Below are 13,856 nucleotides of genomic sequence, written 5' to 3'. Positions count from 1 at the left end.
GTAGAGATCCATCAGCATACAGACAAGAGTAACACCCTAGGGAGTGGCAGAATCCCAAGAAAGAAGGAGCTTCCACACTTTAGAAACAGAGCCAATCTGCCCTCAGACCACCTATCAGCTTGGACTTCTAATGTGAGAGAAAAATAAATAGCCACTTTATTTAAGTTACTGTTATTTCTGTTAAAAGAGCCAAACCAATATTTAAACTGATACAGTAAGTACTCTTCCAATAATAATACTATGCAACTTGGCCCTAGAGGGGTGTGTACAAGCTTCAGACAGCATGATCAGAAACTTTTGCTGGATTTTTTTTCACAGTAAACCTGGGAGAGATGTTATTTTTCCCTGAGTTCACTAAAGATAGACAATGTAAGCTTTTAGCTGCCTGTGGTCACTGCTCTTACCACGTGGAAGAAGCCTATCTTCAGAATAAAAAGCACAATGCCAAAAGGTGAAAGGGAGAATAGCCTGATAATAGCTGAGCCTCTGGATCTACGCTGACCCTCAGGCCAGTTTCATCCCTGCTCTTCCCAAGTACTAAGAGCCAAAAACCTTCCCTTTGATATAACATAGTTTTATGTAGATATCAGTCAGTTGCAACAGAAAGAATTCTAACTCTTACAAGGTATCTATGGGTTTAGGAAAGAGAATACGGTCAGAAAAATAAGTTATTACTGTTATTACACAATTTTTTAAAAATAACCTTGCCATAGCTCTAGGATGGTCAATCAACTTTTAAATTTACTTTAGGTGAGAACTAAAGAGATAGTTCTCTCAATTCACAAGCGAAATAGGATTCCAGGTTCTCATTTTCTCTACTAGCTACCTATAAGGAAATAAGCAGTTATCTATTAGAGGCTTTATTTACTTCTTTATTCAGAAATGCAAAGCATTAGTGTCTTAGTCCATCTGGACCGTTATAACAAAATACAGTAGACTAAGTAGCTTATAAACAACAGAAATTTATTTCTCATAGTTCTGAAGACTGGACTCACAAGGTCAGGGTGTCAGCACGGTCGGGCGAGGGCCCTCTTCAAGGTTGGAGCCTTCTTGCTATATCCTCACGTGGCAGAAGGGGAGAGGGGGTGTCTCTTGGCTAAGAACGCTAATCCCATTCATGAGGGCTCCATCCTAACGACCTAAGTACCTCTCAAAGGCCCCACCACATTGGGCATTAATATTTCAACATAAGAATCTGGGGGTGGGGGGAACATAAACATTCAGATCATAGCAGTTAGGGGGTTTTGTTTGTTTGTTTTTTAGCAGTTAGTTTTTAATAACTACTAAAACTTTACCCAAAGTGTAGCAAGTGACTTCAGGAATTCTGCATTTATCAATGAAAGATTTTTAAAAAGTAAAAAGTGAATTATCTCCTTTAATCATAATTGTACTTAACGGATCACAAATCTGAAGTGGAAGAGATTATATATCATATATTCACTGAACAAACAGTTATTACGTTTTTTATTGTATGCCAGGCATTCCTCTTGAACTCTGAGGAGAAAGCAGTGAAAAAAAAATCAAAGTTCCTGACCTCATGATATTCCAGCAGTTGACAGGCTATATCAAGTGAACAAACAAAGTAATAACAGTGTTATAAGTGCTAAAAGGAAATAAACTGGGGTGGGAAGGTGCTACTATAGAAAAGATGATAACGGAAGACCTCTCCAAGGAGGTAACAAATAAGCCCCCAAATAAGCTAGTCCTAGCCAGCTGCAGCATTAACTGACAATGGCTTCTCTTTACCCTGTTCTCTCCATTCCTTTCTTTTAATAATTAAGAATTCTGACTTACTCTTCAGTACTCTGATTGCTCTATTCAAAGATACTCTTTTCACATAGATCCTTCACCGAATTTACATAAAAGGCAGAACAAAGCAAAACCAATCAATATATATAACATGTCACATGAATGCCTGACTCCTCTGTTCACCAGAGGGGTATCCTGAAGGTATATGATTTCCCTTTACAAATCCAAAACATAAGAACTTAATCTTATGGAAGGGCAGCTGAGTGGCATAACCTTCACTGCTGTACTAAACTTACTCTGTGGTCACATACAGATATCTCCCAAATTCATAAACCATGATAAGATAAAATTCCTTTTGGAAGGCATATTTCATCAATACATTTCTGGGAGAAGTTCTAAGTATCAATCTGTAAGTGAGGGAAACTACTGCCATGATTCTCATTCTCTGTTAAGAGACATTATCTCATTCTTAGACCGAAAGAAAACTTGTGAGATAGTTGTCAATATATTGAGTTACAAACCACAGAACAATTAGAAAGCCCAACTCCAGTGAGGCTGACTGGAGAGAGTATTTATTTAGAACTTAAAGTCGAAAGGAAAACAGATTAACTAACTACTATCATTAGATCATCAGACCAGTGAGCAGAAACTAGCCAGAAAAAAGGGAAACAATGATTTTTCTGTTTTTCAACTTGAGAAATATTTAAAGTTTGGTTCAGTTCTATTTCCTATCCATCTGGATAAAATACACAGACTATGAAATAAAACTAACCAATTTCAAAACCTCTTTCTTTTCTGCTCTGCTTTTTAAGTACTGAGGAGAGGGGAGGTGAGAAGGCCAGGAGAGCAGAAAAAGTGGGGGGATAAGGGAGAAAAGAGAAAATGGAAGAAGTGCCTGTAACAGTGACGAGCACTTCTCTGTTCTCATGCTTCTGCTCTTTGACGTCAGGAGCCTAATAAAGGCTGCATCTTCTATCACTTCCCTCAAGAGAATACCATGTACAAAAACAGTGCTCCAGTTGTTGGAGAAAAGATTATTTCAAATGGGTGGTAAAGGAAGGATGGAGAAGATTTACAAAGGTAGAAAGGCTTACAAATTAAATAATAAGCAATGAAAAGTCAACTGTAGGTTCTTTCAGCAAGGAATGACCTAGTATAAGATACACTCTAGAACAGCTGGTAACTGCAAACAGGTGGGAAAAAAGGAACAGCGGCTGTGTATCTATAGTGAACATGTGTCTTCATCATCATTGGGGTACAACACATAGTAGCTGTCATTTACTGAATGATAACAAAGTGGCATCACTGTGCTAAGAGCTTGTTCTCTCCCTCTCTCTCTCTCATCAGTTGGGAAAATTAATCCACAGGATGGTTTATTTGCACAAAGGAATCCTTAATGGACAGAAAACAAGAAGAAATCTTCTAGGTGGTCAGGAAGGCTGATTTAGGAAAGAGGAGTGGGGCAGGGTTTCCTATAGATTTACAGGAACAAATACACTGGTCAAGAATCCCTAGCAGTATGTATTGAAGTCAGTCAGTGAGGTGACTCACCAAGTGAACAAAATCAGGACAGTCCCTTAGACAATGGGAGAGAATTTAACTTACAGCTTGGTATAGTTTCATCTTTAATATTTACATTCTACATCAAAAGGCAAGATACGCCATTTATTAAACACACTTGTATTAAAAGAGATGCTCAATAGTAAAAAAAAAAAAAAAATAGAAAGAAAGAAAAAGAAAGAAAATATTTCCCCAAATTTAGAGGACTTAGGAATACTAATAAAACTTATTTGCAGTACTGGTGGGTATGTTGCTTTTAGGAGGGTCATATGTAAAATTTAGTACTAGCAGAAAATAAAAACTCGTTGACTAAAACATTCAGTCTAGCTCTTGCCTCCTTTCAGATCTCTCCTTCAAGTGGTCCCTGCACACTGTGTAGGAAGAAAACACAGGCTATCAAGCTGGCCATCAGCCTCAGTCCGGAAGCAAAGCTTAGAGTTAACTGAACAGATTTTTGCCCAGTAGAAAGATCTGTATGTATGGGTGGAGGGTGGGAAGTGTCCAGGATTGTTTTAATTCCATAATTCATTATAATCAAAAGGTTACAAAAAGAATGGAACACATTTGTCACTGAACCCAGCTCAGATATTCCACAAAATTTTTCTGGTTGTATTTACGTACCCTTTCTCTGAAATAACCCAGTCAATCATTTTGGCATCATCATCATCAACAACCAAACTGAGCAGCAATCTGAAACAACTGCCACATGGCCAAGAGGATGTGGTTAGCCATTACACAGTGTGATCACTTCACTTTACTCTTCAGGAAAACCTGCACCAGGACTAAGATCATCAGGAAGCTTTTGTACTTTAACTATCATAATCATTTATAACCCATCACCGCAGTTCTATAACCAATTTTCCTTCCATAGCTATGGGCTAGGCTTTGCTTGATTAGACAAAAGTGCTTTCTAATTCTTTTCTACACATCTTTAAAATGTACATCTTAGAGTATCTGATAAATGATTAAGGGAACCAGGAGTTAAGAGAAATAAATAACTAGATTTTAAACCACAGAGAATACAGTAATAGAGAATCTAAAACAAAAACAAAAGCAAACTAAAAAAGATGGGAATGAGAGATTTGATGGAGTTCCTATTATATCATGTTCTGTGGCTTAAGAGTTAGCATTATTAAATAGGTTAAGTCTTTTGAATTACATAGATCTCTTTCCTTTCTCATTTTCTTATAGGTGGTGAATACTTATACATGATGAGTTTTTCTTGTGGCACAGAATTAATCTAAAATGTTTCTACTAAAATTTTCCTTAGCCCAAATCCTAAAGGCTAGTTTTTAAGTAATCTGTTTCTCTTTGTTTTCAAAACCAGCTCTTACTTGAGTTCTTAAAGGATTATCTAGTTCTCCACTTAGGTAAAATTGGTATATTAGCACTTTTCTATTCAGAGCATAAAAGTAATTATATTAGAAGACAGTCCATTGGAGTTACACAGGACAGAAACCAGTGACACATATTCTTTCCTAACTTTTCCATCAGTAGTTTCAGGAAAACATCAACAGTGGTTCTTATTTAGGAGGCTGTATCAAAACAACTGTATATATTAGAACATTAGAGCATAGTATAGTAGAATATTTTATTTATTCATATATGTATGTGTGTATATATATATATATATGTATGTGTGTGTGTGTGTGTTTGTGTGTGTGTGTGTGTGTGTGTATACACACATAATCCTGGCTCCTACCATCTAAGACACTGCTTTAGAGTAGTGTGTTTTAAGTTTTACAGGTGAAAGTTCCTGCATCAAGTTACTCCTTAAACCAATGTCTCTGAAGTGTTGGTTCTTACACTCATTGCATAACAACATTTTCACTGGACCATACTGAAATGAGAAAAGGAATGCCAAACATTTCACTTTTAACTTATAAACTGTTGTCCTTCCCTTCTGCTCTACCCCTTTTAGGTGTTAAAAGTAGTCTCCTTTTATCAAATATGTTGATGGTAGATATTTATAATACAATGATTTGACAAAATAAAAAATCGGCAACACCATGTAAATACCTTACCCACTCCCGCTTTTTTGAAATTTTACAGATCTGTGAAATTCAAAACTCCAGGCACTTCTGCCTTTAAAATATTTTAAACAAGAAACATATTAGAAAGAGTGAGTAAGTGAGAGAGACGGCACACTGGTACCATCTTCCAAGGTACAGGAAATGTAATTACGCTTCAATTCAGGAAACATCTGAATGACTCCCCACTTCTCTACCTTCTCTAATAAGCCCCTTGCCTTGCTACCTTGCTCTCCCTCTGGGCCTGCATGGTTTTCTATCCTATTCAACAGAATCAAATTATGGTTTTTTGTTTGCTTTGTTTTGACTTGATACTAAGTATTTCTCTATGCACCCTCCCTTTTATTAACTTTTCAAAGCTACATTTTCTAAATAAGTTTCCCAAATCTAAATTATTTTACAAGTTCCTTAATTCTATATTTTCCCTTATTTACTTGAATTACCAAAGGCATTTGCTCTGTCTTTGTTTTGTTTTCTTTTGTTTTTGTTTCTTTTTTAAAAAGGTAACAAGGAATCTGTGCTTTCATTGCCAAGGGTGCAGGTTTGATCCCTGGTCAGGGAACTAAGATCCACCAAGACGCATGGCATGGCCAAAAAAAAAAACATGTTCAACATGGAAAATTTAGAGAATAACAGAAAATCACACAGGAAAATAAACTATAATTCCATCAAGTAGACATAACTATTGTTACTATTCTGTTCATATTCAGTCAATGCTGGAATGACACCATAGATATTATACAATCATTAAATACTCTTTTAAATCAGAATTTTAAATATTTGCACAGTATACACAGGATTATCATAATTTACTCAACCAAGCTCCTGGCTAAATTTTTTTTAATAAGAAAAGTTTAAAAACCAGTATCTCTTACTTATTTCTTGGTACCAAATTAGAGCACAATAAAAATAACTAACTAGATAGATAAACAGATAGATGGATTTTAAAAAAAAGGAAAACAGAAACCAACCACATGCCAAAATCTGAAAGATCATAATAGTTCCATTGAAATGTTATTCAGCTTTACCCTCTTCATTGCGTATTTTGTGACTCCATTGTGTTTTTAGGGAGCTTTCTGTATGTTGACTAGGTGGAGCTTCATGTTAACTTATTCAGTGTTTCCAACATATGATTAAACAAAACAAAAATAACTTACATATATAACAAACTAGCAATCCTAGATTCATACATTTCAATACTAAAAACATTTGAATGTTAATTTACCTTGAACAAATTTGACACAGTGACTGAAGAGAAACACGGGGCATATAGGTTAAGGCAGCATTGTAACACAACAAAAGGAATGTCAACACTTCAAACCTAAAGATAAGCCAAAAGAATATTTATAAATCTTGAGAATTCTAAGTCGTCAGCTGTAATTAAGCAAGCGGAGATATGTTACAGAACAGACCTGTACAATATAATCACACCAACAACAATATAAAACTGAAAGGAAAAAGAAGTAACAGTCATATGAAAATTATCTTAAAAATTCAACACTTCAGAAGACATCTGAAGCAAAGTATAAGTGATAAATCGGGAAGATGTGTTTTTCTCTCGTGTAAAATGACTCAACATTTTAAAAACTGTTACACACAACTCATTAAACATTATTTATAAATCTACTGAAATAATTTCTTAAAAAATCAGAGTGGTACAAGAGTAGGTTATGTCTCCACGGTATACCTATTCTGTGCTGTCAGCATCTCCCTTTGGGGGTGAGGTCCACTGTACACAACTTTTGACAAACCATGCTGGGATAGGGCACTCTCGGTCAGAGCCATGGACCCAATGCTGGAAGGCTAGAGAAAAGACATGTGAATAAAGAAAAAGCCATTCTGTTGAAGATGTGGTATTTAGAATATATATACCAATAAGAATGATTGCCATGAACATCACATCTCTCAGAAATACTCAGATTGCCTAAGTATTCTGCTCAATGTTTTAACAAATAATTAGAAACAAACCACAAATAGAAATACAAAATAGTTTAACCTCAAAAATTCTACCACAGAAATACATAATTGCCTCACACACAAAAAAATCTAATCCTATCTGTCAGAAGGAGGGGAAATATTTCAAAATGAATACTTTTAATAGATCTTTTACAATCAGATTTTAGTTCAAACTTTAATGATTTTGATTTCCCATTTTACTTTCAGAATAGCAAATACTTTGTGTGGTATTATGTATTTTTTAAGGCATTAATAAACTCATCAAATTTTTTGCCTCAATTTCTAGCAGACCCTAATTTATAGCAATTTCAAATCTTAGGATCAATACACTTACTTTGGTAAAAATGTCACTTACTTCATGATATACAGATGGTTTGGATAAAGATGGAATCGTAAAACTCAATACTTTGCTATGTCCCTGTTTGTCAACTATTTCCTACAAAGGTGAAAGAAAATATCTTACAATATTTATTTTGTACACATAAATTTAAAAGCTTAATTTAAATTATTAGTCTAAAAAGAAAAAAGACCTGAGAAGAAAGGAATTTTAAAGTCAACTAAAATCTTAAACTCTGATAACCCATTATTCACAAATACTAGGAACTAACCTTCTCCTTAAAACATAAGTAACATAGTTTTAAGGATGAAATACAGATCTACTGTCTTAATAGTCATTGATTTTTCTCATGTAAAAAGTTCTATTTTCTAAATCAATTAACACAGTTAAGAAATATATTACAAAATGACCTTTAATTTTTTTTTCCACTTTGAAAAGTGTAAACCTTAAGTATGTATCTAGAATATTGTACTATTTAACATACAAACACTATTAGTAATGCAAACTATATATATATATTAATTCAATGTGTGAAGTCTGGAGACAGTACAGATTTTATGGAATTATTAGTAGTAGATATTAGACTAACTCTTTTCTCCCAAACTTTTCGTGAAGGTCACAATGGACAATTTATAAGACAGTGGATTTTAAGTTTAAAAAATTTAAAACTCAACACTGATATTTTCAGATACCTCCAAAAAAGAATTTAAATGGCCTGATTTTTAGTTTCTAATCAATCAAAAAATGTATATTTACATAATTAATTGTATGTATGCCCACACAACCGTCAACCTCTGTAAAGTTATTCTGGGGAGGATGAGCTATGAGTCATGTGATGTATTAGAAACAAATATTAGCTTTACTAAAATGAAAAATAGTTGCTATTATGTATTCATTTTTGTTGAAAGCATTATATATTTGGCTTTTGTCAGAAAACATTTTGTTAACTACATTAAATACAAACCAAATTGTAAACCCCTAGAAGAAGAGCTTCAATGCATCCACTGCTATGCACATTTCTGCTGGCTGAGACGGCAAGGTAGCACCAAATCAGTTCTGGAAGAAACTGCAAGGTAAATCGAAGTAACTGCTCCTCTCCACTGCGATAGAATTCAAAGAGCTGGTGACAGACAGGTTCTAGCAACTGGAAGAAAGACAAAATATTCATTCAAGGATTGGACTGTATTTGAATGACACCGCTATATGAAATATAAAAGGTTTTCCCTGATTGATAATTACTGAAATATACAAATGTTACCATTTTTTGGAAGCAAAACTATTCACAGCTAAGCTATTGAGTAAACCTATGCACTCTAGTGGAAGGCCAAACTGCAAACTAAGTGTATACTGCAGCACTTCATAAGCTCTAAAACATTCTGTAACTCTTAGTATTGTTATTAAAACCATATCTTTTTTTAATCATATCTTTTAAAATTCCTAAAATAGACAGGTTGTGAGGAGGTTCTTCCTTAATATCCTTTCTTCCAGATAAAACATGCCAATATATAAATGACTGGCTACAAGGTTGGAGAAATTGAAATGGGAATCCTAGGTAGTTACTGTCACATCGCCTTCCTGAGTTATAATTAGGCAGCTTCTGACAGCAATGACCACTGTGTGGAATAGCTGAATAATATAAAGCCCCTAGATCTAGTTTCTTACTGTAACCATCATTAATTGCCCCTGGATAATCTAAACATTGCTGTCACTTTGTTTTAAACATGATTTGGACTTACTGATAACCTTTTTTTTCTCCCTCCCCCCACGCCCCGCCGCCCACCCCGGTTATCCAGTTAATAGGGCTGACTGTATCTTTATAATAGACATTTTTTTAAAAATCAGGTCCTTCCGGGTCAGTGACAGAAGCGTGAACTCCATAGGAACAGTTCCTGGCATCCTAGTCTTCCCTGCATCTTCCTTGTCCCAGCTCGAGGTGATTGTGGTTTCAACGATGAGCTCCCAGAAAGGGAACGTGGCTCGTTCCAGGCCTCAGAGGCACCAGAATATGTTTAGCTTCAAAAATGACAAGTTTGATAAGAGTGCTCAGACCAAGAAAATTAATGCAAAACTTCATGATGGAGTATGTCCGCGTTGTAAAGAAGTTCTTGAGTGGCGTGTAAAATATAGCAAGTACAAACCATTATCAAAGCCTAAAAAATGTGTTAAATGTTTACAAAAGACAGTGAAGGACTCTTATATGTGTAGATCATGTGCCTGTGAACTTGAAGTTTGTGCCAAATGTGGAAAGAGAGAAGATATTGTTATTCCGTTAAATAAAGAATCAGAAAAGACAGAAAATGTTGAAAATAATCTACTTCCCAGCCACAGAAGGTGCAGAAGAAACAAAGTGATGATGATTTAGATTTTGATATTGATTTAGATGACACAGAAGACAACCAAATAGACTAATATAACTATAGTAAAAGTCAGTTTGAAAACATGAAGCTCTGAATAACTTTGACTTTGAGGGGTAAAAAAAAAAAAAAACTGTGTCATCCTAGTAAGGACACTGAAAAAACGTATAGAAAATATATGGACAGTATGAAATCTGTATGATATTTGAATAATGATAAAACTTTCATCCAGAGTTTTCTTATAATACATTTTTAAGTGGTATATCTGCTAAAATGAGTGTTGGAGTATCATATTGCAGCTCGTGGGAATTATTTAGAAGAATATACTATCTAGTATCAAATTAAGCAAGATTCAGATGATTGTGTAAGAACTCTCTCATGAAAAAATCAGATGACATTATTATGGTGCTAGTCTCAAAAACTGGTCCTCAGGAGGTACCTTTTGAAAGATTGATCTCAGGTAAATGTCCCATATAACAGAAGCCCTCTTGCTTATGGTTGCTTGTTGTAAAGCAAAAAGTTTATTGTTTTTTAATAATAATGTTTAACAAGGGTATAGCAGTTTTTCTTAGAAAGTGTTTTTATGTATCTTATCACATTATTTTTACCTTTTTTCTTGTGAAATTTACATATGGAAAAAATGCATAGAATCTATGTGTATAGTTTAATAATTATAAAGAAAAATCATACATTTATCACCCAGGTGAATAAACTACTCCTAAGCAATAAAAAAAAATTCAGAAAGTCAAGATAAGAGACACTTATAGGTAAGTATTATTTTAAGCATATATAATAATCAGACACAAGTCATTAACAAATGTGTCAAGAGATTCACAGGGCTATTTTTCAAATAAACAGGTTATTACTGTATTTTCAGTGAACAGGAATTCATCTCACTAACTTAGGCAATAGATTTACGTCAATTTACGAAACATTCTCTACTACAGATAACTGGAATGAACAGAAACTAATTTAAAGTGGATGTTTTGATTTCAAAAAAGTTCAAAATAAATATAAATAAACTAGGTATAATTAAAGTCAGTATTATTTCTGCAAGGTATAGAAAAACTTATACTTCAATAAACATCGACTGAATCAAACTGCTCTTTCCTATTGAAAAACTACCTTCTGACAGTTAAGGAACATTTTTCCACTCTCAGAATGGTCGTTAGAGGGCAACAGGTGTCCACTGTGGCATGGCAAGCAACAGGAAACTGAGGGTGAGAGGCAAAATAACCCCATTCACAGATAGCAAGAAAAGTTTTTAGGGTAGGAATCTGGAAGAATGGACAGTGGAGTGGTGGAAGAAAGACTGGTAGGGGAATGTTTAGCTTTCAGGGTAGAATTTTAAAAATCTCTCTGTGGACCAGTGTCGGTAATGCTGTATTGTGGTTATGACATCGCTCATCTCTAAATACCTGGGAAAACTTTAATTAAATCAACTCATATAGTCTAACAAATATGTGCAAACTTGTGAAACTTTATGCTGAAAATTTATTCAACAGTCTGCATGAACACATAATTTTAATCAAAACACTCCAAAAGGCCTTTCAAACTGGTTTAAAGTCTAAAATTAAATGGAGTTTTGGTTTATGAAAGCAGAACCAAATGAAGAGAGATTCACAAGGGATGCAGAAGTTATACATTGTGATGAGATTAGAGGACATGTATATCAAACCGCTAGAGATAAAGACCAATATCTGCGCAGGGTTTTACAGCTTGCAAAGTACATTCACATATATGAACCCATTTAATTGCCACAATATTTTACAGTACAATGTTATTACCCTCATGTATACTTGCTACATAAGGAAATTGAGACAAAGAAGCTATCAACTAAAACCAAAAAATATCACACAGCTCAGGAAAGTCAGACTGAAGTCAAGGCCTTGTAACTCCCTTATAAACATACCTGAAAAAGTCAGAAAAGAATAAAAGAATATATAACATGGGAAATACAGGCAGTGTTTAACTTATGTAACCTGAATATATTTGAGACAAGCAATGGAGCTTTAGAACATGCTGTATTCCTGGTGTCTTGCTTAACTTTTTTTAATGTATTTTCTCATGGAAACATTATTATATTATACTTGGTGAGTAGGTTTCATAGTACTATAAGAGAGAACTGCACTTCAAGTGTATTTTGATGTGTTAAATGGCCTTTTTATGGTCTAATCATCATGTACCTTCTTTCAATCCTAAAATACATTCTGAATTCTAAAACAACTGAGTTACAAATGAACTTTTACAACAATCTATTCATAAGAAGCTGTATCTTAAGAGAGAATTTTAATGGTAATAGAAATGTATGATAAAAATGCCTTTAAATGACTAAAGCAGGGACAGAAGATGGAAAAGAGCTAAGTTTGGGTAAATTTACAAGAGAATCTTCCAAACTTTTTTTGCATTGAACAATTACTGAGAATACAGGTAGGAAAAAGATACAGAAAAGTTGGAGGGCACTACTATTCAGGTGCCAGTAGCCAATGAACTGATATCTCCTCAATCTGGGCTCCCTGTGCCTAGAACACCAAAAAGATTTTATGTGGCTTTTCCAAAAAAAACAAAAAAACAAACCAAAACAAACAAACAAAAAAACCCAGCTGGTTTCATAACAGACTTGAGCATTGTTAGCCTCTAATCCTATACCTATCTATCTCAGTCAATTAAAAGCACCGGTCAAGGAAATTTCATTATATCCATAAACTGCCTCTTTACAGTTTCTTGAGCCCATCACACATACCTACCTCAGGGCCTTTGCACTTACTATTCCCTCTCTGGAAAGCTCTTGCCCCTAGTTTTATTTTCTTCATCTAATTCATTCAGACCTTAATTCAACCATCACCTCCTCAGTCCCAACAAATACTTCCCCTACTTTGCTTTATCTTCACAGTTTTATCACTGACATTTTATTATACATTCAGGTATTTGTTTAATGTTTATCTCATCTACCAGAATACAAGTTGTAATCTATAAGATGAAGAATTTGTTCTATTTTGTTCACTGCTACATTTCTAAGTGATTTCTGGCACATTATGTGTTCAATAAATACTTACTAAATGAATTTAACTGAATAATGAAAAAGTATTATTTATGAAATCCAAATATCAAATTTCCCAGACTTCAAATAACAGCAAAATCAACGTTCCAAATTTCAAAAATGCCAAAATTCAATGATATCAACTTTTTAGGAATATCTCCATGTTAAGATACAAAATATTCTAAACAGCAAAAGGGAGGTTAGGATGTTAAAGTAGATTACACCATTATATTTTAGAAGCACTTCTAAGTACATTTTTAAAGACTGAGTTGTCTTTTTAAGAATACAGAATACACACTCTCTTCACAACATTTGTCAGGCTAAAAAAAAACAAACTTAAAAACTTACATGCAAAACCTCCTAAACCAGTGCTTCTGAAAGTGTGGTCCATGGACTGAAGACCTTCTACAAACTGTTACCAGTCCTCAGCAATACAAATACAGAAATTGAAAGGAAATATTTTAAAACTTTTCTAGCAACTTGATATGGCTGCAATATCCAAGTGGGTGACCAGCAGACTTACTGAACAGAGTATAGATCAGTTAGGGGTCTTCATATTTATGTGGTGCCTTACATGTGATGTCAGTTGTGTATTTGTCATGCACATTAGATACACATACTGGTCTGTGACAGACAAAAATAGATAGAACGGCTCTGAGCCATTAGGGATGTATTCGCCATCATCCGAATAAAAGAAATGCTATGAACCAAACTAGCCTATCGGAAACTTATCTCTCTCCAAAGCAGCCTGGTTAAAATATACTTCATTAGAGAAATAATTTTTTTAAGTCTTTCAAACTACTAAGAGGTAAATGAAAAATAAGACTTGA

General features: G+C 34.3%; 2 protein-coding genes across 4 annotated transcripts in view; one reads left to right on the top strand and one right to left on the bottom strand.

Annotated features, from left to right (window-relative positions):
• The window catches only part of HYCC1 (hyccin PI4KA lipid kinase complex subunit 1), an 86,140-nt gene that overhangs the window by 27,528 nt on the left and 44,756 nt on the right, over nt 1–13,856 (bottom strand). For all 3 annotated transcript variants that reach the window (XM_057731171.1, XM_057731170.1, XM_057731172.1), the window contains 4 exons: nt 8,597–8,776; nt 7,651–7,731; nt 7,027–7,142; nt 6,565–6,660 (listed from right to left, as the gene is read on the bottom strand). In XM_057731171.1, coding sequence (XP_057587154.1) covers nt 6,565–6,660; nt 7,027–7,142; nt 7,651–7,731; nt 8,597–8,776 — 473 coding nt within the window. The remainder of the gene's footprint in view (nt 1–6,564; nt 6,661–7,026; nt 7,143–7,650; nt 7,732–8,596; nt 8,777–13,856) is intronic.
• LOC130851208 (uncharacterized protein C9orf85 homolog) lies at nt 9,584–9,994 on the top strand. The gene has a single exon (XM_057731173.1). The coding sequence runs from the start codon at nt 9,584–9,586 to the stop codon at nt 9,992–9,994; it is 411 nt and encodes a 136-aa protein (XP_057587156.1).

Source organism: Hippopotamus amphibius, chromosome 4 (genome assembly GCF_030028045.1).
Source record: "Hippopotamus amphibius kiboko isolate mHipAmp2 chromosome 4, mHipAmp2.hap2, whole genome shotgun sequence".
Classification (NCBI taxonomy): Eukaryota; Metazoa; Chordata; class Mammalia; order Artiodactyla; family Hippopotamidae; genus Hippopotamus; species Hippopotamus amphibius.
Note: the sequence above shows the minus strand (reverse complement) of the source record. Positions and strands in the feature narration are given on the sequence as shown.

What these genes read in the sequence shown, in the direction of transcription:
- LOC130851208 (XM_057731173.1), top strand. Translation starts at nt 9,584, where the DNA reads ATGAGCTCCCAGAAAGGGAACGTGGCTCGTTCCAGGCCTCAGAGGCAC.